The sequence below is a fragment of the Dermacentor andersoni genome, chromosome 3 (genome assembly GCF_023375885.2).
Source record: "Dermacentor andersoni chromosome 3, qqDerAnde1_hic_scaffold, whole genome shotgun sequence".
Classification (NCBI taxonomy): Eukaryota; Metazoa; Arthropoda; class Arachnida; order Ixodida; family Ixodidae; genus Dermacentor; species Dermacentor andersoni.
The window spans coordinates 103,623,825-103,650,097 of NC_092816.1; the positions used below are offsets into that span (position 1 = coordinate 103,623,825).

General features: G+C 43.8%; 2 protein-coding genes across 3 annotated transcripts in view; both read left to right on the top strand.

The window, feature by feature from the left end:
• Nucleotides 1–1,513: 1,513 nt before the first annotated feature.
• On the top strand, nucleotides 1,514–9,548 carry LOC140216525 (regulator of telomere elongation helicase 1 homolog). The gene is made up of 5 exons (XM_072286875.1): nucleotides 1,514–2,166; nucleotides 2,961–3,076; nucleotides 3,890–4,001; nucleotides 8,450–8,494; nucleotides 9,412–9,548. Exons 2-5 carry the CDS (start codon nucleotides 2,966–2,968, stop codon nucleotides 9,546–9,548), a joined length of 405 nt encoding a protein of 134 aa, XP_072142976.1. The 5' UTR covers nucleotides 1,514–2,166; nucleotides 2,961–2,965.
• Nucleotides 9,549–11,418: 1,870 nt separating this feature from the next.
• LOC126541350 (Fanconi anemia group J protein homolog) overlaps nucleotides 11,419–26,273 on the top strand; it is a 52,332-nt gene continuing 37,477 nt past the window's right edge. The window contains exons 1-5 of one of the 2 annotated variants that reach the window (XM_055076158.2): nucleotides 11,419–12,041; nucleotides 13,323–13,426; nucleotides 16,668–16,849; nucleotides 19,623–19,712; nucleotides 23,527–23,626. In XM_055076158.2, the coding sequence (XP_054932133.2) occupies nucleotides 11,465–12,041; nucleotides 13,323–13,426; nucleotides 16,668–16,849; nucleotides 19,623–19,712; nucleotides 23,527–23,626 (1,053 nt within the window). In that variant the 5' untranslated portion in view covers nucleotides 11,419–11,464. The remainder of the gene's footprint in view (nucleotides 12,042–13,322; nucleotides 13,427–16,667; nucleotides 16,850–19,622; nucleotides 19,713–23,526; nucleotides 23,627–26,273) is intronic. The other variant, XM_050188110.3, reaches the window with a different exon arrangement.

Sequence of the window (26,273 nt, forward strand, 5' to 3'; positions counted from 1 at the left end):
AAAAAAAATTTATTCAGTAGTGGGAGCAAGTATTGAAGGCCACTGTCTAATAGAAAAGACAAAAGATATAGCTGTGCAATAAGGTTGGAGAAGACCCACGTTGGTAAGACCATGAACATAAGTGGATCAAGTCAATTAGTCTATTCAGAAGTCGCAATTGCTCAAAGATGGGACAATCTAATAAGCTGAGGATATCATGGGTAAATGTACAACAAAGCGGGGAAAGTACAAATAAATTTGTGCAAAAATCATTGGACTGTCAATTTCATTAAAAGAATGATGCGCTTAACAACGGGGCATTTGTAGCACTGCATGGAGATATTTAGGTAGGGTTTGTCATTTCATTGCATAATTCTGTCGAGAACAGAGCCGTTAACCAGCACGTCTCTGGTGGTAGCAGCACATGTTCCACAATATGTGCACGTGCACTATTTGTGTGGGCACATTTATTCCAGCCTTCAACCAGCAACTGCCAACCACCGACCACAAAAATGCGCAAAGGAGCCGAAGAAAGCTATTGGCTTTAAAAAGGAAAGCTTGCCAGGATATTTAATTTAGGGGGCCGGAAAGTGCACCTCCCTTGGCAAGGATCATTTTTCCCTAGCCTTCCCGCCGGTCCTACCCACCCGTCAGGTTGAACTGTCTGTAATGCTAAAGAATCTCCTTGGCCTGCACAGGCACTGCCACGTGAAAGACGTGATGGTTCCTTAGTGAAGGAAAAGTATACTCCGTTTATCACAGTACACCACAAGAGTTGGTGAGGAGCACACTCTAGGGAGGAGGCTACGATAATGGTCAGAAAGATTTGAGGAAACGATCCTGATCCGCAAATACATCTAGCAAGAATACAACTTTTCTTGGCAATCGTAGACACACTCCAGGCTTATTTCCGTCGTCGTCGTTGCCGTAGTGTTCCGTATAAATTAAGACCAAGTACGGTAAGATCCTATCGCGCCCCGCGGTGCCGTCTGCGCATTGGAAAGCGTAAGAGGGTGACGCTAAACTCCCTAGGTAATTTTTAGCAGAAAATATCTAGGGGCTTTCGGTGAACGAAGATCGAAGGATGGTGGCTTGATGGGCGCCGTCTTTTCTGCGAGATGCACAAAGAAGCGGCCTGGATAATCATCCGGTGGACTGGTCAAGCTGCTTCGAGGCTGCTTTTACTAAATAAAATGAACAATTGGAAACAGCGCTTCGTCTGTGCTCTTGTTCCCTGGTGAAATGGTGCAACCCACTGCGGGGGCTCGGCCATGAACCGGGCGGTGAAGGAACTGTCAGCAATTTCTTTTTAATAAATTAAGGTGAAATAAAATAAGTATCTTGCAGATGGTGCTTAAAGAGTATACTGTTCCTTCGTGTTTCTCGTCCTTTGTCTCGTTTTCTTCGCGCTGGTGAAGGTTTGCTTCAAGATCACGAACCGACTAACTCGCACTAAAGCCCCTCCGTACACGTTTCCGCCGACCAGGTGCGGCGGTGGCGCTTGGATGGAGGGGCTTTAACTCGCACCAGAGTCCTGATAAGCTTTTACTCCTTTTCTTTTTACCGGCCCTGATCGTCATACAGCCTCTGCGATGAACGCATTTTATACAAGCATGCACAGTGCTCAGCTATTAAACGCGGTACTCGGACAGCATGGCGGCCGGCACTTTTTTGCACCACTGCTGGACGCTGGAGACACTGAGCTGATGCATTTTTGTATTACATGTAAGTGAGAGTTTCTTTTTTTCTTTTTTATACACTGTGACTTACCCCCCACCTCCCCCAACTAGCGATCCCTCAACGCTCGCCGGTGGCGCAAAAAGAAAAAGCGCCGGCCGCCGTGCAGTCCGAGTATCGCATTTCAATTACTGGGCGCGCACAAGTTGCGACCGAAACCGAAACGGTTTCTGCGAAGACAGAACAGAGCCAATCTGAGCGCAGTCGCATGCAATGTCATTTGTATCCACGGTCGCAGCCATGGTCGCAGCCTACGATTCCCGTGTGATATGATATCTGTGGCGCGCAATTTTTCGCGCTGATTTTGCGTGTTATGACTTAACCGACCGCTTCCGGCTGCTTCCTGATTCTACGGCGGACATCCTATCGATGGTTAAAATGCCCGCACAACCCAGCGGTTAGAGATCTGGAGAAATTGGCGCTTGACGGCTGCCAGTCGAAAAGCGTCAGGTAAACAAGTCCATGTTGGTTTCCATCACTGCCGCCCTTGTTGGAGGGGCCTGTGTAGTTGTTTAATTTCCAGGAGCTGTTTTGTTGACGCGATAGAATTTGTACATTTTCGAAGTAAAATAATAAAAGAATTCGGTGACGGCGTGTGTCATTTCGCGTTCGTCGGTGCCCGCTTGACAGTAAACTTTAGCAGTAACGCACCAGCGTATTGCCGAATATGCCCTCATATACGGGCGTCGTGTGTTGCTTGTGTCACCTGCATGCATGTTTCCGCCGTTGCCAAATGCGTGCATGCAAAATGGTTGGTCAGCTTTTTTTTTTTTTTTTTTTTATGTTCACTTATGCGATAAGGCCGTCCTCATTCTGTGGTAGTTCGGTGCAGTGGTCGTACAAATTAAGAGCTCGTACTAGCGCCCTGCCAGTGTTGGTTTCGATTAACCTAATTAATTTTTTCTATGGTCTTTGACTTAAAAATACGATGGACGTGGAAGCGGAGACCTCTGCCAAAATGGGGCCGTCTTCATTCTGTGGTAGTTCAGTGCAGTGGTCGTACAAATTAAGAGCTCGTACTAGCGCCCTGCCAGTGTTGGTTTCGATTAACCTAATTAATTTTTTCTATGGTCTTTGACTTAAAAATACGATGGACGTGGAAGCGGAGACCTCTGCCAAAATGGGGCCGTCTTCATTCTGTGGTAGTTCAGTGCAGTGGTCGTACAAACTAAGAGCTCGTACTAGCGCCCTGCTAGTGTTGGTATCGATTAACTTAATTTTTTTTTATGGTCTTTGATTTAAAGATACGATGGACGTGGAAGCGGAGAACTCTGCCAAAAAGGAGCCCCTCTACATCGAGTCGCACGCTGTATACTTTCCACACACACCGTACCAATCCCAAAAGATGGTCATCATAAAGGTGAGCGTGAAAAATTCTTTAATCTGTGCTGGTGACGTTTGCCATACGCCTAGCAGGCTGCTCCAAATGACGAGGGTGGCACATGAACTGATACATTCGTACATATCACACTTGCGCTCAACATTCGCAATCGCACGCGGGCCAGTTTCTCCGAGGAAGGCTGAGAACACCACTGTTGCTCACACCAGCTCTGCTGTAAGGTCCAAGTACAGGATGCAGCTCGTCGGCTGGAAGGAGCTGCCTTGTAGGTGTAGAGCCGATTTTATAGCCCTCATCTACATCATCTACATGCAAAGCGCATGTAGATGCGCAAAACATGATACAAGCCATCATGAAGGTTAGGTGACTTTTGGTAAAACACTTTGGTGAGAGACGAGTTGACCTAAGCGTTTGACTATAGAGCTTTTCTTTTTCGCACACGTCAGTTGCCATAAGAGACGACACTTTTGTGTTTAGGACTGTTTGTCACATTACCTAAAAAGCTTTACTAGAAAAGTCTTTGTGCATAGTTATGTTTCAAGAAAGGTATTGCTTCATTTTACTCTGTTTTGTCATTTGTGTTCTCATTCGTGCAGACCTGTGGCTTTTTACCAGCTTGTCCCAAGTAATAGGGGTGTCTATTACTAATATACTTTAAATAAACCCATGTTGACTGGTGTGCAATGGTTGGAATCATGGCAAATTAAGAGTAATGACAGCGCAAACAACGCAACTTTCTTTTGGTTACAAAGGGGGATGATTTTAAATTTGTATACCTGTCACTTTAAATTGGAAGAACATTGCACAAGTGCTTTGTTCCACCGTGCCTTCCAGGTCCTGCAGGGCTTGAGGAATGGAAGGAACTGCCTCATCGAATCGCCCACGGGGAGTGGAAAGACTCTGGCCCTGCTGTGCTCATGCCTGGCTTGGCAGAAGAAAAAGAAGGGTACGCAAGAGCACACGTTTTACTGGAAGAATGCTCTCTTACGTATGTTCCTCGCTGTTGCAAGAACTCGTGCTGTTTTGCTCAACGGTATCAACAATTATCAACGTGTTCTGATTAAGGTCTGATGTGCCATGTCCCAGCAGTTGCTATTTTGGAGTGCGACACTGGCTTGGTAGGCATGTGTCAAGGCCATCGGCGTTTTCATACATGGCTCCTTGTGTACCAATATTGCTGGCCTAAGGCATCAAATGCATAGCAGTCATAGCCTAACGCACGTACAGGGGGCTGCCTTCAGCTGTCATCCAAAAGAAAAAGAATGGAAGTTTGTTTGGCCTTCCAGTGGCAGGGTGCTCGATTGTAGAGATGTGTCTTTTGTTGTGACCTGTGTTGCTTGCCAAGCTGATTAAAAAACAAAATTAAAAGTGGCCTTTCTTGTGTGTTTCAATATTTCTATTTGTTGGTCACGATGACTGCCTACAGAGGAAAAAGAAGACCTTTGTACTTTTTTACAATGTTGGTGAGGTAAATTCCAGGTGTCTATGCAATAATTTCTGTCTGCAATGATGTAGATGCAAGAAGCATTAGAAAGGAGGTCAACGATATCAGAACTTTCCTAGAAATACTCTCTTGAAACATTTTTATATATACTTATGTTCTCTGAAACAGGGATAACAGACCATTGTAATAATAGTAATAATAATACCTTTATTAACAATGAGACAAAATACGTCAGTCAGGCCTGCCAAAGCCACAGAGGGCTTGACTGGCAGTCAGCGAGAAAACACAAGGTGATGCTTGCAATTCTAAGTTGAAACTTTCAGCAAAGCAAATAGCGAAGGGAAACAGTATAAAAGTATGGCAAAGTTCACAAGAAAAGATCAAGTTATAAAAGGTATGTGACATGATTGTATATAAATGTGTCATGACAAGGTGAAGCACAAAATTGTGGTTAATTAGAAGTGTGCGTTAGGGATCTTTCTAGGTTTGTTCTTGGAATCAGCATCAAGTACATTTTGTGGCAGTCGATTAAAAAAGAAGCGTATATAAAATTCTCACCTTTTTCCATGCCTAGTTGAACACCTAGGGATTCAATAGCATTGATTTGGTTTAAGACTGCGAGCAACAGAGTATGGCACCCTTAAAGCAGCTTACCCAAAAGTACCTGAAAACAACCGTCTCTGTCAACATCGCATTGAAATCAGGCAAAAGCAGTACGCAACATAGATGTTTTTGATTACAGATATTTATATCATAGGCAATAATTTTTAACAAGGAAAGCAAAAGACGGTCCACTCTGTTTTGCCATCAAATTGAGCAATGCCTGTATGCCGTCATGCTGTACCGAATGATGCTGTAAGCTCAAGCATGTGCAGTTGTCTTTCAGGTCAGTAATGGTCAAAAGGTATCTTATACATGATGCATGGCACAATACACAGCTGTTGACATATGCGAGCTAGATGAGTGTTCCACGAAAGGTTGCTGACAAAAAACTGACCAAGGTATTTCGCAGTTAGACTTGAGGTTCACAGGTTCACGTTTGCATAGTGAACAAATGAAATGTGTGTAAATCTTATGGAACAGTCAGATATACGTTTTAAGGGTGGTTATGGAACGAAATAATCGCTGTTGTAGGAACATTTAAAGCATTATAGTTAGCTGCACACCAGTCCATTGCCTTTATAACTCCGGTTTGCAGAGTGGAAATGGCATCTGGATAAACTTGATGCTATTGATAAACAAAAGCAGGTATAGCGTTGGCAAGATCATTGACATGCTATAAGTTAAATAACAATGCACTTAATATTGATCTTGGTGGAACCCCAGCCTTTAGTTTGGAGAGAGAGCTTCGGAATATTCCTATGGAGACATACTGTTGCTGGCCTTGCAGAAAAATTTTCCAAGTAGAAAGTGCCCTCTGAATCCAAGCAACGAAAGCATTTTTAACAAAATAGTGGGACACACACTGTCAAACGCTTTATGCTCAACAAGTAAAAATGAACAGGCTATCTCACTGCTCACGAAAGCCAAATTCAGCATATCAGAAAAATGATCTAACAAAGCTTGCATGCTATGGCCTTCTAGAAGACCATACTTTTGGCGGCGACATAAGGCCCTGCTTATCTAAGAAGCTTGTCATAATGATTAACAAATGTTTTTCTAATGCTTCTATCTGTAATTTCCGACCTTTTTGTGTGTGCTGCCTTTGTGTAAGGGTGTAATTCTCTCAGTTTTCATTAACTGTGGAATCGCACCACAGTTAAATGTTAATGATTTACCAAGTTTTATTAAATTTCAACGTGGGCAGCTGTGACGTGCGGGCGCAGTTGCAGTGTATTGTAGGCACGGCTGTATATGAGGGTGAATCGGAAACTCTTTGCCCCTATTTTTTATTAGCAAAAATAAGGTGCATACAGGTATTTGCAAATATACATACTATTCTACATACCTTACACTATTTTTCCATATAGTCTCCACATCGGTTCAGACATTTGCCCCATCGCAGCACTAAATTTGAGAGATGTCAGTCAGCGACGCACGCAGTCTCCCTAAATGTTTATTGTCGTGCAAGTCTTCGCGGCCTTTTGCGAACTCGCAACACCACCACCTCACGCTTCTCGAAGCGAGAGACCTTTCCCCGTACAGAGGCTGCATTTCCATGTGGATGTCCTTGGGTGTTCATCTCTTGCTCCATAGAAAACGAATCACACTTTGTTACTCATACACTGTGGACTTGTGAAGCACAACCGTCATCTTCAACAACTGACAGCAGCGCCGTGCTGCAGGCCGGGCCGGTCCAAGAAAGGTCCACCACTGGGAATGGATATGCTGACTTTGCAGTTGCAGCTGTAATTTGGTTAAAAAGAAAGAAAATAGGGGCGAAGACTATGATTCGCCCTTGTATCTTAAAGTGCACCCATGAAATATTGAATCTACCAGTGGTAACAGCAGACTTGGAACGTTCGGCAATGTGGTGGCGCGCCAGCTTGTACACGGTATCATGGAGCATAGTTACGTCATCAGGTTTCTGTGCACCTAAGTGCGTAGCCTCATCAAGGCCACTACATTTTTCAGGCTTAAAGCGAGACCTGAAACTGAAAAAAAATAATAATAATAAATAAGTAAATAAGAAATGAACACTGAGAGCCAGTGGGCTATATTATTCATGGTGCAACCATATCGGAAAGTTTCGCTGAACTTAAAAAAAGAAGAAAAAAAGGAATTTGCCTCCCTGGCACAGTATTTGGCCACTGCCTCCCTTATGAATCTTGCATGTAACCCTTGGCCCTCGGTCCCCAGCTGCTGAGGAGCACATCACCAAGGTCGTGGTCAGGCCTGCAACTTAGCAGAGGGTGCTAACAACCACTCAGCACTGCAGCTCAGTGGAGGCTGCAAAGGGCAGGGGTAGCACTGATACATCCATTTGTTGTGAAGCAACAAATCAGCTGTCGAGGAGGCCTAAATTCCATGATTGTACAAGCAAATCTGCTTTGGCTTTTCTGTAGAGGCATATGCGGTACATATGAAAGACATGAAATTTGGCTGGGACGTATGGCATGCCTTGTTACAGAGGTAATTTAGTTGTGGAGGCATCCACAGCAGAAGCATTTCACTGTATTGGCATTGTTATGAAAACTGTAATGGTAGTTTTGATTGCTTGCACACATCTACACTTCTTATACGTATCGACTGTCGAAAGCAAGCCACACATAGATAATATAAATTGCTAAAAGAGGTGCAAAGAATACATTGTTCATACACAAAGAAGATAGCTTTATCCTGCTAGAGGGCAGGTGCATTAAAGGAATACCAAAAACTATTTGATAAATATTTGAAAACAAACCATGCAGTACCAGAAAATATGGTTAATGAGCAATTTAGAAAGTGACTACTGTGGTGTTTGTCCAAAAGCTTTTTAAAAATCTGGCTATAGAAATTTTGTTTGAGAAACAAATTATTTGTGAACGCTAGCCAGTATTGATGATATTTGACTTTTAAGATACACTATTTTTCTCATGCAGAGGCGCAAGTGCATTTTGTGTGTTTCTTTTTTTCTGCTTCTGTATGAGAACTGTCTATCATTAGTTTTGTGGTTGTTGCTGTTGTGTCTCGCATCTGACTTCGTTATCTTTCATTTTGTCCTACAATAATACATCGCATGTTATTTTGTGCGTAAATTGTGTATCTATTGCAAACTATGAGTGCAGAAGCCTTTGTCAGGTACAAAAAGCACCGTTTGATTCGGGTCCTTTTGTTGCGTATGTATGCAAGAAAGAAGTGTACTCCTACTACTGCTACAACAGAAGTAGCCCATAAGAACGGCACGCTCGGCTATGGCTTCTTTGTTCATCTGCATGTTACGAGGCTTTATGAGATGTTTGCCAGTGATAGTTGTGGTGCACCACTGACTCCCTTCTTTGCTCAGTGACCTATCTTTTGTTGCATTTCAGAAATTTATCAAGCTCAGGTGGAAAAGATGATGCAGGAAATGCAAGGCAAGTCTCACTTTCTGCCTTCCCGTGTCCACTTACATTTTTGTTGCATATATAGGTGCCTCGATGTGTTGTCCATAGCCTTTCGTAACTGTTCACCCTGCGTAGGTGCTCTTGTCTGCACGTGTCCTACCAATTTGTGCCAGTATCGTCACGGACAAATTCTACTCCTTCATGGCTCAGTTTCCTTTCCTTTGCTTGTTGTAATTGAGTCACATGTTATGGCTCAACTTGCCACCTACTGCCAAGTTTGAGCACTTGGTGCATGTTATTTTTCTGTTTACATTAGTTTTGCTGTCATGCGTAGAGAGAATGTTATTCAGGACTTATAATGAGTTGTGAGAATAACTCTTGCCCTAGGCAAGTTTTGTTATTCAATGTTTTCATAGAGTAAAAGAAATAACACATTTCATATTTTTTCAAGGAGGACACTACATGCGAAGTACTGGTCAAGGGAAGAAAAATATTTCTATGGGAAATTTCTTGCTGTTTTACAGGAAAGAACTTCGGAGTTATAGAATTTCACATTTGGGACCATTGAGCAGAAACAGTAAATAAACAGCAAAAGGCATTTATTAGTTCATTTTCTTTAGATGATTGTTTTTGAAGACAAGGTGTTCTTAGCAGTCTTCCCACAGGGTTGGTGTATCTGGGATCTCATTATCTTACAGCCACTTCGAGAAAAAAACATGGTTGGCTATGTGACTGGTAGATGTCGTATGAATGTGAAAATGGCATCAGGGGTATCAAATGATTCTTTTCCATGCTGAAAACACAGCAATAGTCAGCAACAAAGAATATATGCAGAAATGAGGATAATTAGCTGTAAACAGGGTGGGATGTGAATGCCTGTGCCGCTGTCACCCTCTGCTGTGCCGCCACGAAGTGCCATCTAATTTTAATGCCGTGCCCTCTGCCAGACGGCACAAAGTACTTGAGTTTGGGAGAGAGGAGAGCTGGGTCGGAAAAGCAGGAAGAACGGAAAGCCGCTGGCCGCACTAGTGTGGCCGCCCGAGCCTTGGCCATGTGCTTTGCAGACGCCATAAGCACTTTGTGATAATAGGCCCTTTGCTTTGCGGTAGCGTGAAAGTGAAACAAGAAAACCAAGGCAAGAAGCTAATTTCCGAGTGTCAAATACTGAAAAAAGAAAGTTTCAACAAAGTGTCACTGCCAACAAGACAAGGTCAATGTAATTGCATGTTAAATATGATATGACTAAGATACCAAACGAGGGAATAATGAGCATGAAAAATAGACAGCATGGGACAGAATAGAGAGATGTAATCAACATTGACCCATTGAATCATTTAAACCACCATGTACATCGACCTTGTTTTCTTTAGCATCAACCAATTGGTTGACCCTTTTCTCGGCCTCTCTCTCTTTGTGTGTATGCGTGTGTGTGTATTAGCTTTTTAAAAATAATTTCATTCCATGCTGGCACATGCAAATAATTTGTTGACATTTGCGAGATGGTTACCTGGTGATATGTGTGCTGCTATACATAGCTTGCATGTGACATCAGGACCATTCCCCTGTCGGACCGGTGGCCATATTGGACATCCGACTTTGCTATGCATGGTTATGCATGCACGGCTATTAACGCTACCCATACTTGTGTCAGAGTTGGCCATGTCTGACGACCACGCTCCCTGTGTGGGATATGTTGCTGTGATTTTCAAATCATAAACCGCTTAATAAACAACAGTTCATGTCAAAAGACATAACTACAGCTTTGTTCTGTGCAGTGCTGTTCACCCAGTTATTGAATCTAAGCGTTTTTGGAGATATTGAGGCTACCTAGGTGTAATGCGTCGCCCGCTTCTAAAGGAGAGCCATTTAACACGGCATATTATCTCTCACCTAATTGGATCCATGCACGTTTGCTACAAAGAAACGGTGTCGCGGTGTGGACTCATACACACTGCGGTCGGGCACCAACATGACAACGGACGTTAATGCTTTACCTGAAGCAGCGCACGGTGACATCATCATAAACCTTGTCTACCCTTCGAGCTTCATAATACTGAGAGAGATGAAGCTGCTTAAGTCCCTTTAGTCACACAATTAGTTCACTAGCAACTGGATCAAGAGCCTGTGAACAAAAGGGGCCCAGGAAGGAAAAGCACTTCTGCTTGGGGAGGTAAGCCTAACGCCGTCTTCCGGTAGGTGCTGGCCTCCTACTGCATTGCCGATTCACTCCGTCGCATCCACCGCCACCACATAAGCCTCAGACTTATTCATCTTTAGTAGTGCTTTATTTTTCTGCACGATTCTAGCGTGTTGGGCCTTCGTGGTGCCCGCCGTATCCCAGCAGAAGAATCGGCATCCAACCTGGACTCCTCTTTTCTCACAGTTTAGATGGCCTCCCTATTGTGCTATTCTTGCACGGTGTCTCGGCATTTTAGTAGGAAAATATGTTTTCGAGCTTGCACTACATGAAGTGGGCCCAACACATTCAGAAGAGGTTTGTATTCACTGACTCCCATCTCGTTGTCATTTTGCTGTGGTTTGAGCACACAAACACAGCACAGAGAACCGTGGCCAGCGAGAACATCAGTAGAAGCACACTCGTGCTTGTTCACTGCCGAGTCAGCTGAGCTGCCCGTGGCACTCCGGTGGACCGGTGTCCCAGAATTTCTGGCAGTGATGCAGGTGCAAACCATCTGTAAGCGGGGCTTCGGGAATCATTCGCAGTGTCAGTTTTTGTTTTTCTTGTAAACTATAGGTCATTCACAATAGTTAAACCAGCATGCCAGTTGACAGCTTAGTTAGAGCTGCTAGTTTGGCTATATGAGCTAAAGTTTTATTCGCCATCTGGTAGAGTCGCTAGTATTGTACCTATTTCGTCAACTCTAATAGTCTCTTTCTTTCAGATTCAGCTAATTAATCTGATAGTGACTGCACATATTTCGGGCGTTGGTATCTTAGCCTTCTTTTTTTTTTCGTTTACTCACAGCCAGGCAGTATGACATGGAAGGCACTCCCCTGAACGATCCTAGACACACAGCTGTGGCATTGGGCAGCGCCACAAGCAAAGGCTCCAGGGTGCATGGAGGCATGAGCTCTGCCACACCATTGAAGGAGCAACAATTGCCACAAACTGTTAAGCCCCTCACACACCCAAATCATTCTGTCATGGCAGCAAGCGAACCAGGAGTGACAGTGGCCAGCAAGCTCTCTGAAAAGGCAAACAGTCCATCTCGTGTTGCGTCAAGTGGAGCAATCCAGCCGTCAAACCATCAGGGGATGTTGGTATCAAGTCAGCATGTCATGGTGAGCCAGGCTGTTGCTTCAACAAGCCAGGCGTCTGTTTCGGCAAGTCCGTCGCCTACGTTACCCCCTGCCTTAGCTGCCCATCTTCCTGTGGCCCTTGGAGGCATGCTGCCGACGTCCCCAAAGCCAGGCGCAAAATATGTCGTCGTTCGCAACTGCACCAATCGAGCACTGGACCTGAACACAATCCTGTCATTGCCTGAGCTGAAGACAAGTAAGCAGACGGTCGTCATCCAGGCAAGCCGGATGACACCTGCCAAACAGGGATCAGCTGGTTTGTATAAAATGCTTTTTGTGTCGCTTTGTTTTATTCTATGCTGACAGGCTTGGGACCATAGATGCATATTGAGCTGTCTTACGTGCACTGTGCTGTTCCTGTACTTTTCTGATTTGATGATAATTTTTTCACGTCAAAGAACAAAAAGAAAAGGAAGCACTAATTCATCTGCCAATAACATTTTGCTGTGATAGCTGTTGTGTATTTATACCCGCAGTCTTCAAGTCCGCTGGCAAGCAGTATTGATGCTGTGCATCTTCTCTAGTGTCCCAAATGCAAAACGTGAACTGTGAAAGGTGTTGTTGATGAGGGCCTATAAATTTCTTTCCTTGTGTTCTCTTCCACAGGTTTTGCTAATCGGTCTGCTTACTAAGTCAGATTGTTGAAAGTAATCAGTAGCTAATTGTGGCCCTCAGTCACACGCGTAGTGGCCCGTGCACTTTTCCCAAAGGCTGTGGTCAGTTTTGGTGAGCTTATAAGGGTATTACTCAGGCTCGCGCGTGCGCACCTGACCCTTCTCTGGATCGCACAGCGCCAATGGAGCGGCAGTCGCTCGCTAGCACTTTCGCAGCAGCCCTAGCAGTCAGAGCTGTGACCCCTAACCCGCGGTTCGCAGTGAGTTGCGACCACGGCGGGTTCAGGCCAGGGGGGACAGGGTGAGTCTCGACCTAAGGTGTTTATTCACCTTAGAGTACAAGGATACCAACTGACAACAACAGCAACAACACATACAGATACAACACAAAAACCACAGCGGCGGAGCATTCCGCACGTCTGGGGTGAAACAAACCACACAATGTGGGAACCACAAAAGAGGCTGATAAGAGTTCAGCTCACCCAGAGTGGATCCGCGCTCGGGCCCTGGGGCGGTCAGTCGCACACGAAGGCCGGGCGCAACAGGGGGACGGCGTGCGGCGGTCTCAGCGGCTGAATTGAGATGCGACCTGTCGCAAGCTCCTCAGCCGAAAGACAACGGTGCATCGGGGGAATAGCGCTTCTCCCTGAGCGGCAGAGAGGGAGTCTCCCCGCTGCTCCTCGCGGCCAGGCGCGAGGAGCAGCGGGAGCGGCGAAGGTGCCCTCTCCCCGCTACCCTCCGCGAGCGAGCACGTGATTATCGCGTGATAACCGCGTGGCCGCTCCGGAGATATCGGGATGCGCGTGCGATCCCCACAAGCTATAAATGCCAAGTAATTTTTATTATTGCTGTCGTGCTTTTTGCTTCACTATGCACCATGTATGTATTGAGGCATGAGTACTATGCTTTGCAAAAACTTGCAGGTGAACCAGCGAAGGTGCAGCCTGTTCGAACTTCTTGTCCACCTATGGATGACGACGACGATGACTTTAAGCCAGCGAAGAAAATACGCCAATCTACGAACATTGTGAGCCATGCCCTCAGTGTATTTAGCCATATTGCCTCTGTGATGCATTGTACTATATTTACTCGCTTCTAATATGCATATTTCTTACTGAAAGACTTACGAAATGTCTGTGCGCGCATTAAATTTGACCACAATATCATAATTGCAGTAGCAACAAGCTATGGTTGTTGGCATTAAACATTCTCGGGATCAAATCCACTCATTGTGGCAGCAGTAGTGGCTAAGGTTGCTTTTCTGTTAACCAGTCACTTTTCGGCATACATTTAAAGGGTCCCTGAAACAGTTTTTGTCGTACACCTAGACACAGGGGGTATCTCTCAAGGAATGATTTCTCACAAGACTTTCGTGTCAGCGCGCTATAATAACGTAGGTATGAGGGGTTAAGCATTACCCTCCCCTCAAGCCATGGCGTTCCCCCTTTTAAAAAAACGTCATGCGGCCATCGCTATGTCCCGTCTCCTTCAAGCAGTGATTCCAGTTCATTTTAACCAAGTGTGTTCCTCCGTGTCATTCCTACACCGTACTTGTCGTTAAGATGGGGCTACATGGAGTGAAACTTAAAGATGAACTCCGTACGGCGGATGCAGGCGCATCAGCATTGTGCAACGATGTTCGCTGGCTTATTGTTATTATTTTTTAATGCTAGAGGAAGCGATAAGAGATGGATGCTGCCATCGGTGTTCGCCTCATCGCTGCGAGTGTGTACACAATGTACAAACTACAAAGCAGCTGTTTCCGGTATTATTTCAGTTTGATAATTGCCCTGTAACGTGAAAATATCTGATGCGCATGTTTACGATTGTCTCTTTATTATGCTCGTAACATTTCTTTGCAGCTGTCAGCAGTCTAGTGAAGCGGGCTGTTTATAGCGTTTTCGCTAATAAAATAAATATAAAATACAAAATAAATAAATCAATAATAAATACGGAGGGGAAAGAAGAAAGAGTAAATCCACCGGGAATCGAATTCACACTTTCAGCGTGGGAGGCAAAGATGGCACCACTGCACCAAAGTCTAACTCAAGATGGCAGCTTTCTGACGGACGTTTTAACACATTGTATAAAGCACATTCGATTTCCTTCGCAATGCTTCTTTTCCATATCTCAGCTTGTCGGATATTTTTTTCTATTTTTGTTCTTGGCAAATTATATATACTAAAAATTGGCTCTGAAAAATGCTGAACCTGTGGTTACCGCTGAAAGCGACTTTCTTTTCAAAACTCAAAACTTGCGGGTGACCGCTGCAAGGACCAAGGAGGTTGGTGTTCACACTGACCTGCAGCACTCGCGTCTTCTCCACTTTAGTCACTGCAGTTTACTCCCTGCACACATCGGCAGTGGAAGATGAGCATAATACAGCGCTGGTACCATTCGTGTTCCTGCTGCCAAACAAGACATCGCTGCTCCTATTCTGATGAGAGAACCTCTCCGTGCCGCATTGGCTGCCCCATTGCCAGAGCTGTAACAGACAACCCATTCTCAGGCTACAGGTTGCCATTAGTTGAAGCATCTAGATTTATTACATTTGTGTAGTTATTTTTAAGGGTACACAAATTACTATGCATACATACGCTGTTAAAAATAAGCTTAATGCAGCGGCATATTTCAAGCATTTCCAATGATGCAGCATGGGTAGCCAATCGTATAGGTTGACCAACTGTTGTCACATGTGCCCGCTACATAGCAGGGAACTGAAAACTCAGGACAGTGGCGTCGCTGCGATCGGTAGCAATGCACATATTTAAGGCCTTATAATAAATTACACGCTTTTTGCGGAGCACATATATGTGTCACTTGATGATTAGAAGGACCTGCCCTAATGACTCAGTTCGTTTGTACAGTCGAATCTCAATAATTCGAACTTGAAGGGGCCTGAAAACTTGCTCGAAATAAAAGAAGTTCAAATTGAAGGAAACTAATTGAATGGAGGACTTACCCGCAGTGGCGCATGCACACTGAGCTAGGACATGAGTGGGAAGTTCCAGAAGATTTAGTCACACGTGTTTGCAAACTACACTCAACGTCCGATTTTTCGGACTCCCTAGGGACTGCGAAAACGTCCGGAAAAAAAACGAATGCATGCCTTTTACTGCCCCCAAGAGCTCAAATCGCCACAGGCACGTCCGAAATGCTCGAAAGGCCTTCCGGTGCACCTATTAGGCGCATCGTGCTCGTACTGTGATGGGAGACGGCGGGTGCACGCGTGTATAATTCAAGGAAACATACCATGTCCGGTAACAATTGCCCCTTCGAACTTTTGGTATGCTTTGCCGCCTAAGAATGCCGTATTGGGGTGAAGCTGACTTATGGAAACTGCGTTATGCAAAGCGTCATGCTTTCCGCGCTCCGAAGCCATTGGCGAGAATTACAAAGGCGGAATTGGTGCCATTGCTAACAGCGCTGAATTGTTTAAATTAAATATATGTCAGTGAACAGCAAAAACTTGGTAGCGAACGTCGAAGTAGCTAGGCCTAGCATTTCCGCGGTCTGGCTACTGCTGACGACGGATCTGCGTGCGAGGGCGCCGGCTGGAAGCAGCGAAGTAATCAACATGGCAGTGGTGGTGGCTTCTATTAATGCCATTTCGGACCTGCAGTCATGGTAAAGAGTCTGGAAAATCGGACGGCGAAATTTCTTTGAGTCCGAACTTTCAGACGTTCTCGTACACTGATTCTACGAGGTACATGACGGTGCCGGGAAGGCGTCCGAATTATCGGGCATGTCCGAAAGATTGAGGGTTCGGAAAATCGGTCATTGACTGTACAGTACACCCCTCACTAACAGAAGTAATTGGTGATGCGCGCCTGCGCATGCCTCCGCACAAATTTCCGCCATGTTTTTTTTTTCTTTGCCTGCGGCATTGAGGGGTCTCTTCTGAGCTCTTTCTCTAGCAGGGTCAGAGCAATGCTGGTCAGAGGCGTCGCCGTGTGATTTGGCACGCTGCTGAGAGCGTTGTCGGAATGCAGTATGTTCGAATGCGTTGCCTGCTAAACATGAAATGGAGTATAGGATAGCACAATGTGTTGGCGGGCTAGTTGGTGCGAATCCATAACCACTTTGTTTAGTGCAAAACAGCGGACACAAGAAAGACTTTCTTGTGTCCGTTGTTTTGTGCTAAACAAAGTAGTTATGGAGTGTAGGATGCTGTTTATGAGGCACAATTGACCTGAACCGAACTTTGTTTGCTTTTGTGAGCAAGCTTAGCTTGCTTTTACTTATGTAGATATTGATTCCTTTTGCAGCCTGTACCTAATAGTGTCACAAGCTTTGCACCACCAAAGCAGGAGATTCCAACAACGAGCAGTGCCTCAAGCATCTCGGCAGTTGTTGACCAGTTATACCAGCAGCAGCAGCAGCTTCCTCCTACACAGCCTTCCACTCCATCCAAAGGACCTCAGGGGATTGCAGACAAACCTTTGGAGAAGTGAGTTGTCTGTAGGTAGTAGAGGTGGTATATAAATGTCTTTTAAAGTGCATACTGAATGCTTTCTTAGGCTCTTTCACCCATTTTCATGCTCTGTGGTTGGTGGTGGCTTGACTTTCACTGCCAATGCAAAGGCGTTAATGCAAAGCCAAACGCCAACTATTACAGCTCTTTGAGATGCACTTGCTGCCCACTTATACTACTGTTGCTGTTTAACGGCTCTGTTAAAAGAGAATAGCTTTCTTAGGCTCTTTCGCCCTTTTTTGTGGTCTGTGGTTGGTGGTGGTTCGACTTTCACTGTCGATGCAAAGGCATTAATGCAAAGGGCAGCTGATCTCGTGCAGCCAAGTTGCGGGATGTGTTCGTTGCTGAATGCCAACTATTATAGCTCTTTAAGATGTACTTGCTGCCCACCTATACTATCGTTGCAGATGTGCTGGTTAATGACTCTGTTCTCTATGGAATTACACAAAGAAACAACAAACATTCGAGCACTTCATTCCTTTTAATATCTCCTACAATGCAGAATCCAGGTCAGTCTCCATTATGTACGAGAAAAGCAAGTTAGGGTGAAGACCATGCCCCCATGTTCGTAAGTTTGGGTGGATCACTAAGCTAGATGTCCAGTTGAGGTTGTCTGTGGGATGGCTAGCTTGAAACCAATCTGACCATAGAAATCCAAGGAATGATGTACAGGGTGACTCAGGAGTAACAGAAAAAGTAAAATATTAATCAGTTCAAAAAGTATAAACCATATCAAAATGTTCTCGCAGAAATACACAGAAAAAAGTAGGATTTTTCTTTGCAACTGAAAATCTTGTAGCCAGAATAGTTACAGTTGTCATTAAGAGGTGGCTCTGTTGTGACACTAGGGAAGTGGCGGAACAGCTGAAGTGCCACCTGTCAGTAACAAATGTAACCAGTACTCTTGATGTGATATTTTTTTGTTATAAAACAAGCATCTCATGTTTTTCCTGCGCATTTCTGTGACAAGTACATATAGCTGTGGTGTATATTTTCTAATAAAGAAACTTTTATTTTTATTTTACTTTTAGATCACCCTATATTCTGCTGCTTTGACTGACCACTAGCATATATTTGGAATCATAACAACAAGACTGCAAGGGTGTAGTGAATAGATGCAGGTCCAGTGCAATTCCTGTATTGGCACAACAAATAGTGGAGCATTGCATTCTGTCCTGCGCTCGATGGTCGATCTCTTTTGCTACTCACTGGTAATGCTTGCGCATAAAAGAATGCACACCAATAATCAATTCATTGTTGGGGGCATTCCTTCTTTTCTTTTTTGCTTATCAAAAATGCAAGTGTACATGCATGGGAGGCATGTGGACTTCTTTAAATCAAAACTGCAGAACTAGATTCCCCACCTGCGGCAAGCTGTTTTTTCTTCCACTTTCATTTCGATTAATTTATCGTTTCTTTATTTCATTTATTAAGCACGAGTAATTTCACCTGTGTTGCCCTTGGTGTCGGGGTTAGTTGGCTTCTTATGATATGGCTAATAAAAATCGGGCCCATCGGTTAAACCCCCTTTCTTCTCATTAATGGCTGTTTATGGCATATACCCGTTTCTAACACGCGCCTTTCTTTCTCAAAAAAAAAAAAGAAAATTGGGCCGAAAATTGCCTGCATTGTGAAATCGTACAAGAAACCAAAACCGCCTCCGCAACTTATGTATGCTTTACCGTATAACACGGGAAGCTATGCGGCGAAGCTAACTTTTAAGAAACTGTGTGGCGAAACTAATTAAAAAAAAAAAAAACTGGCCGCCATTGTACAGCAATATTTCTTGCTAAAAATCGGGTGCCTGTCAGATTTCTACTTTGTTTAGGAGCTTTAATGTCATTTCTACGTTATTGTTCTACTTGGGAATCATAGAAAGTGGGCACACGTTTGATTCAGGGGCTTGTTAGAATTGGGTAACTACTGCGAAATCAGTTGTGTGTTTTGTCATTTTCTTTGCAATTTGTTTAATTTGACCTGCCGTATAATTTGATCACTTTCGTAGGTCTTATCAGGGGCATATTAACGGAAGTCGCATTGCTTCTCGTTGTTGAGTTTCAGATTTATGAACTCGGTGCCTTTTTTTTTTTCATAACTTTCTGATTATCGGAAATTTTTATTATAAGAAGACTTATGGTCCAAATAAAAAGTCTACTTCCATTAATTGCTAGTTTTTAGCTCTTGTTCTTGTATGCTACAAATTTCATCTAGATTAGTTCGTTAATAAAGGGAAAAACAGACATCCACCCGTTCGTAGCAAATGCTACAAAGGAAACCCATACGGGTTCCTCAAAAGCAAAGCCTCGCAGTTGAAGAAAAATTCGTCCTGGTCCGGAACCCGGGCCGGACCAGGATGAATTTCTCTTCCTGCACCTTTTTTTCCTGGATGAATATTCCTGCACCCACAGCGTTTGCAGGAATAGAGTGAGCCTGAATGTCATGACATCATGATGCATCCCCCTCATTTTTACTGAAACTATTAGTAAAGATATTCTTCGAAACTACTATTCATTTGTATTCATAGAAACAAGTAAAAGTATTACGGTAAACTTTTTTAAAGTGTCCTGAGGCTTATCAATGTTTTTTTTTCTACAGATTAAAGGGCTTGAACCTCCATTTAACACAGGCAAGCATAAGAAAAAATCTTATGCAGAGATGTCATGTCAATACTCTTTAAGCATAATTTATTCTCCTGATGACGTTTGCTGTATATATATTTTTTTTGTTTTTTTGTTTTTTTCAATTCAAGGGTGCCCACCATCTACTATGGCACGAGAACCCACAAGCAAATAGCACAGGTGGTGAAGGAGCTGAAGAAAACCGACTATGGCAATGTCAGGTGAGACGTTGGTGCTCGTTCTCAATGCCACAAATCAAAAGTTCACAAAAGCGCTTCCGACAGCAATTTTTTAAATTGTTGTAGGAGTAAAAGAGACATTGAAATCTCGGTTGTGTGTTCCTGTTTAGAATCATACTAAACTTGCCATCATTCAACATTGAACACAATGTGGATTACACTGGGAAACAATTGCTCACTCAGCAGTAATATTGTAATTGTGTGTATTAACGAATTATGCAGGGAATAAATACTCATGGGATATTTATCTACAGGGTGATTTCAGTTTCACATTGTCTCTCACCTAGTTTGGCGAAGAGCCACATGATTTCTCAGAATCATGCAGGATGTAAAAGTTTGGGTAGCACGTCTTTGTCGCAGAGGAAAGTATGTCGCGTGGTGTCTGTTCCTAAAGGAACATCAAAGAGCAAGCAAACGTTAGGTTTTCATAGTGATAGGTTATGATCCTAAAAATGTCTCAGCATTAGTTCTGAAACAAGGGACGACTTTGTCACTGAGAAATGAACATTTTAATGCAAGAGATGGCCAAAGAAAAGAAGTTTCATTTATGATCCACATGTTGAAGCAATGTAAGAATCCTGCTGTGCAATGACAATCCAATACCGCAAGCTTTTAAGGAATGGATTGACTCTGTGTTGAGGTGGGGCTGGTATGGCCACCAAGGCCCTGCTGTCCTGTCCATTACCTTCAGGCTAATCTTGACCATCTGAGATGCTTTAACATCACATGAAGTCTTAGTGTATGTGTGTTTTTTAATTCTGACTTTATTCTAACATGGGTATGGTGTTCTGGAATGGTGAAGTGTGTCATCTGCACTGTAAAACAATGGGAGAATTGTGTTCATGTCCGCGACAATGCCACAAAAAGGACACTGCAACCAACTAGCGTTCTTAGTGTGCAAAATTTCTTTTTGTAGCACAAAACATTCTTAATTTATAAGCTAAAATGCTGCCGAAACGCAATTGAAGTAAAAAAAAAATTATACACACACACACACAGTCAATATAAAGAACTTCAATACAGTATAACCTCATTCGTACATTTTGTGAAATATGCGAGAAATAACGTACTAATTGAAGAAGCGTACGATCGGAAATCACAAAAAAAAAAAATCACTCAACTGTAAATCACATCTACTTTATATGCGAATTGTTGTGTGAATCATTGCAACACGAGACGCCGATGTGCGCAAGTCTGGTGGGGCTCAAGTGGCCCCGTGATGCACGTTGTCATTTTTACCAACGTTGTTGTTTTCCGATTGCATTGTGTTTTAAGACTCACCGGAATATAAACATCAAGCTGGTGGGCAACACCGGAATACATTGCCACCAGGGCGATACATGATGCTCCCTTTGCGCCGCCCGCAGTAGGGAAAGGCGGTGCACTTGAGTTATCGCCTTTTAAAAGCGTGCAATACGCTTCCAACGACACTATGGCCCATGCGCTGTGAAACAGATAAGTGAAGATGCTTATCGCAATAGGATTGGCAGTGATAGCTGTGAATGTGTTGTGCGATGACCCGGGAGTAGATTTTTTGGTACCAGGGTAAAAAACTTCGTGCGCACAAACATTTTCACCTGAGATGGGCAGGCGAGCATTGTGGTGAAGCTGCTGTTGTGGGCAGCTATTGTTCTCGATCATGTGCGGACCTCGCGCCATTTCTTGTTTAAATCGAATCTAGTGGCCGGAAAACATATCACATGATTGTAGTTTGGCGATCTAATGAACATTGGCGCCAAAAGATTGTGTTTTCCAGGAAGGATGAACCGGTAAAAACTAAGAATAACTGTACTGGGCATTTTTTGTGTTCTTGAACGCGAAAATTGGAACCAGGAAATTGTACATAACAGGATCATATCAACAAGGTTATACTGTATAACAAAATTTTAAATATAATGAAGTATTTTAACTTCTTGTCCATAGAAGGCCATGTTTATAAAGCTTCTATAACGAAGTGTGTTTATACATTACTTCAGTATAACGAAATTTCACTGCCACTGCGAAGAAATGCCAAGACAATAAAGTGAAACCTCTGTGGATGCAGATGGTCAAATGGTCGAATGACAAGTAGCATCATCTAGGCATACAGAAGTGCACATTCCAAGTGGTTCAGCACAGAATGACCAGAGTATCTTCCTAACTGATTATCATGGCCTTCATGGTCGCATCAAATCAGTTCACACTGCTTTAAAACACCTGCAAGGGATACATGCTACACTCTGTTGATGTACCGTCTGCCATCTTGACTGTTTGTGAAATGCTGGTTACTCTAAACAGAGGTCGGCAAGCTCGGTTTGAAGTCAACCATGGTTAGCGACCTAACTGTCATTTCGCCTGCTATGTAACTGTGCTAACCGTGTTTAGCGATAACTGCAGTTACACTAACCATAGTGTCACGCGGCAAATGAGCTTCTCTCGCATGCTTCTTTCTGGACACGCTGCGCCATCTAGAGGCGCTGCCAAGAAGTCCACCTGTGTCTTCTGAGAGGAGAAGCATAGTGCCAGGGGCCTGTGAACTCTAAGAATTGTTCCCTCACTCGCCGCACACCCAGTGGCACATAGTCAGTGGCCATAGTTGGCAAGATGTTCATTGGACACTTACCCATAATTACCACAAACCACTTACGCTTACCAAAAATCACTTATGCAGTACATTTGTGGCGCAGCCTGCTAAACGTCAGGTTGCTGTCCTTGAGGGACCTTTGTGACTTTGGTTCGATTCCACTCAGCATCAGAGAAATAAATTGAAGAGATCTTTTTTGTCATTGTAGAGGGCACATAACTAGTTACCCAAGCTTGCTTCAAAGACATTCATTGAAGAGTGACACACACCTACTGGCACATACCCGGCGAGTCAGGTTGCATCAGAGAGGTTCATGGAAGACCACAGACCGAGTGGCGCATGCATACCCAGTGCTCCATGTTGGCGTCGAAGAGTTTCATTGAGACAGTGGTACCTACCCAGTCCCGCATCTACAGTGACCCATGTTGGCGTGAAAGAGGTTCATTGAGGACCGGCGCATATGTACATATTGCCGCCTACTCAGCCACCCAAGCTGGTCTGACGGTTGGTTTCAAACCCTGTTGCCTCAGCACGGCACTTTGATGCGCTACCCATTAGACTACCCAGTGACCCAGGTAGGCAGCAAAATGGTTAGATGCATACGTACTTACAAACATAGCCCACGTGAAGTACGCTAAGATTGCTAACGCATTAAGATTCCAACAGAACCCATCTCACAATGAATGTTGTCATTAATGCGATTAGCTTTGAAAGCAGTGTAGCGACATGCTGTGTTCCCAATGCCGTAACACGTCATGCACTGGACTCGCGGCACCATCTAGCTCCGTGACTGCGAAGTGTGCACGTGGTGCGTGTGTGAACATATATATTTAGACAAGCTTGTTTAAACATGTACGGTGCAGGTTCAATTCTGCCCAGCACAGGAGAAATAATAAAGGATCTTTTTTTATCATTAATGATTGGCGCACACTCAGTGACAAATACCCAGTGACCCAAGTTGGGCCAATGGTTTCGAACCCCTTCCGTCAGCACAGCAGCCCAATGTGCTATCCGGTGGACCATGGACTGCACAGTTACCGATGTTGGCGGTAAAACAGTTAGAGACAAAATTAGCCCACGTAAAGTGTATTAGGCATACTGAGGAATGCTAATCGCTCAAAAAACAAATTGTGAACTTCATTTTGTCACGCTTGCTTAGTGTGTGCATTGTAGCGCACCAGTGCAGTTCGTGTAGTATAATCCTTACCCTAACCATCTTTGTCTGTTGTCCAGGATGTGTATCCTGTCCAGTCGTGAGAGGACCTGCATCCACCCAAGAGTGTCGAAATTGCCGAACAAGAACGAGTTGTGCAAAGAGCTGCTTGACGACATGGTCAGTTATGAATTGACTTGCTTCTCTCTTAGGCTCTTCGAGTGAAGTGTTTTGAATCTAGCAGCCTTTACAGGAACGAATGAGCATCATGTTCAATAAGGTCATACCTATTGAAAATGAGAAATCGTTTACAAATTAGTACATAGTTTGAGCAGCACACCAAATGTCACTGTAAACAGGCTGCTACGCTTGCTTGTACTATCATGCGCTTGCTTGAATTGTGTCACGTTGCATACGCTTTGCATGTAGTTATCAAATGCAGTATTTTCATTTGTATAACCCACACCAAAAATGTTTAAATTTGAGTAAGAAGGGAAAATGTGAGTCATTGGTTCACCAGATGAATTACATTTCTACATGTGAGTTTATAAAGCTACAGTTAATTTCTCTTATGCTTTCTTCAGCAGCTTCACTGCCTGTTGGCTTCATTTGGTCGTTGCTAACAATAAATCAGGGCTCTTGGCTCCCCCTGATTCTCCTCATTCAGGTAGTCTATCTTGGCAAGTTGCCAGTGAAGTCATCATGCCTGCAGACACCCAACACTGCACTGTCCCTTCCCATGTGACGGTGCGAGAGCTTCACAGATTGAATACCGAGGCAATAAATGGAAACTGCTGCGGGCGCAGGTGGTCAAATAGTTGAATTACATGTTTGCAAACGCACTCCCGAAATCACGCGCAGCATGACAGAGAGCGGCTGCCGAAGTGGAGCAGTGTCTGATAAACATGATTAGCAGTACTAGTACTGTACACAATCATCTGACCACAAAACTTTCTTGCCTTGATGTTCTGTATAAAATCCAAGTGCGATGAGGCCCTAGGCACCTGTGCTGTGAGTGTGAGGGAAAGCGTGCGAATGGGAGCCGAGAAGGCTGGCGGCTTGGGGCATTCCGCCTTCCCACGCGTGAAAAGGGGATGAGCGGGAGCATATGCTGTCTGTGCACCCTATTTTGGAACTAACTACGCGTTTAGTGCTGTAGGACACATCATCTCGAGTTTCAGAGAAACGTTAATAAGAGGCAGAAGAAGCGTTTGCTGTGCCACAATGCTGTTAATGTAGTTTGTAAGGGAATGTTTACTGCAATTTATGTGGCCAATAAAACTACGAACCTTTGTTAGTTGCCCAACACAGTGCTATTGTTATCAGTGCTTCTCCTTTTGGACGAAACTACACTTTTTTTTACTCATAGAACCAATGCCATAAAAACAGCACGTAACGGCTAGCGAAATTTCGAATGCCATGCTCAATCTTGCTCGATTTCTCGGACATGACATGTGCACGCAATGCCACAAATTTACAGCAAACATGGCAGGCGTGAACAATGGGCTGTCACCTGTTGCCTCGATCTCATGCAATTTGAGAGCAAAGTTTTCTTTGCGGCATCCGACAGGTTTGATGCTGTGTCGGTTAGAATGTGTGGACAGTGGACCTCTGATAGCATCGCCCCCCAGGGGTGCCTATCACGTGTGGTGGCAATTAGACGCGAAGGCCTCGTAGGCTTTGCTTCGTGCTGTCGATGTGAAGATATTGTTGAACGGCGTAAAACTGTATCTTTGGTCGCCGACTCTCCAATTCAACTAAAGAGATTTTTTTTTTTTGTTATTGAAATTATTTTTTTTTTTTATATTGCCAGATAATGTGGAAATTTTTATGGCCCCTTGCATGTAAGAAAAATTGGTTGGCAACTGTAATAATTTGCATAAGAGGTCAAATTTCGATATAAATAAATGTTGTTACAATTGGGTAAAGTGACGCTTTTACTGACTTATTTCTATCAACGTTTAACTGTATCATATTTACTTGTTTCTAGCCTGCCCTCGATTGTAACGTGCGTACCATTTTACACGGCCAGAAATGGACGATGCAATGCTCTCGATTGTATTGCACACACTTATTTTCATTCTTCAAGAATCTCCTCTTACAGCTGCAACGACCTCTGGAATGGATTGGATTGTATGATAGTAATATTTAGCAACCGTGACGAAGTTCCAGCGCCTGCAGTACGGAACTGCATTGCCATTGAGATAATTTATCAGTACTCTAAGACCGTTGGACCTAAGATTTTGACAGGAGCTTTAGGTGGCGTTCGATGTCAAATTTTTGGTGCTAGCAAAAGCTTCCAGCACCCACATTATGGCAAAGCATACCCTTAGAGTTTGGGGGGTGGGACTTGGGCACCATGTATTGCAATTTTGATTTCGTACTCCATTCTAACGTGCATTTCATATTTTAGTGACCTTAAAATTGAGTAAATATAGTACCTGATTGTTCAATTTGAGTGATCGTCAAGTTGAGTCTGTGCTGCTGGGCAGACTTCAAATAGAAAACTTAAAAATAAATAAAAATTAGGAGCATACATTTTTTTTTTTTTTTTCACGAATGGCGTTCTGACAATCTGGAAGCATCACCAATAATAAATTTGAAAGTGATAGGTTTTCTTTAGAGGTCCTCCATGAATGTTCTTAAGAGTAACTGATCACAGTTTTTGAAGAGGCACTACGACAACATTTCTTGAAACCTGAGATGCATTAACGACCTCCACTTTTTGAGTTTTTAGCAGATCTGGAAGGGCATGCATGCACGTGCCCATTGACTGGATTTTTGGGTTGTCGTAGTTCATGTAACATCATAGCTAATGTTGCTTAAG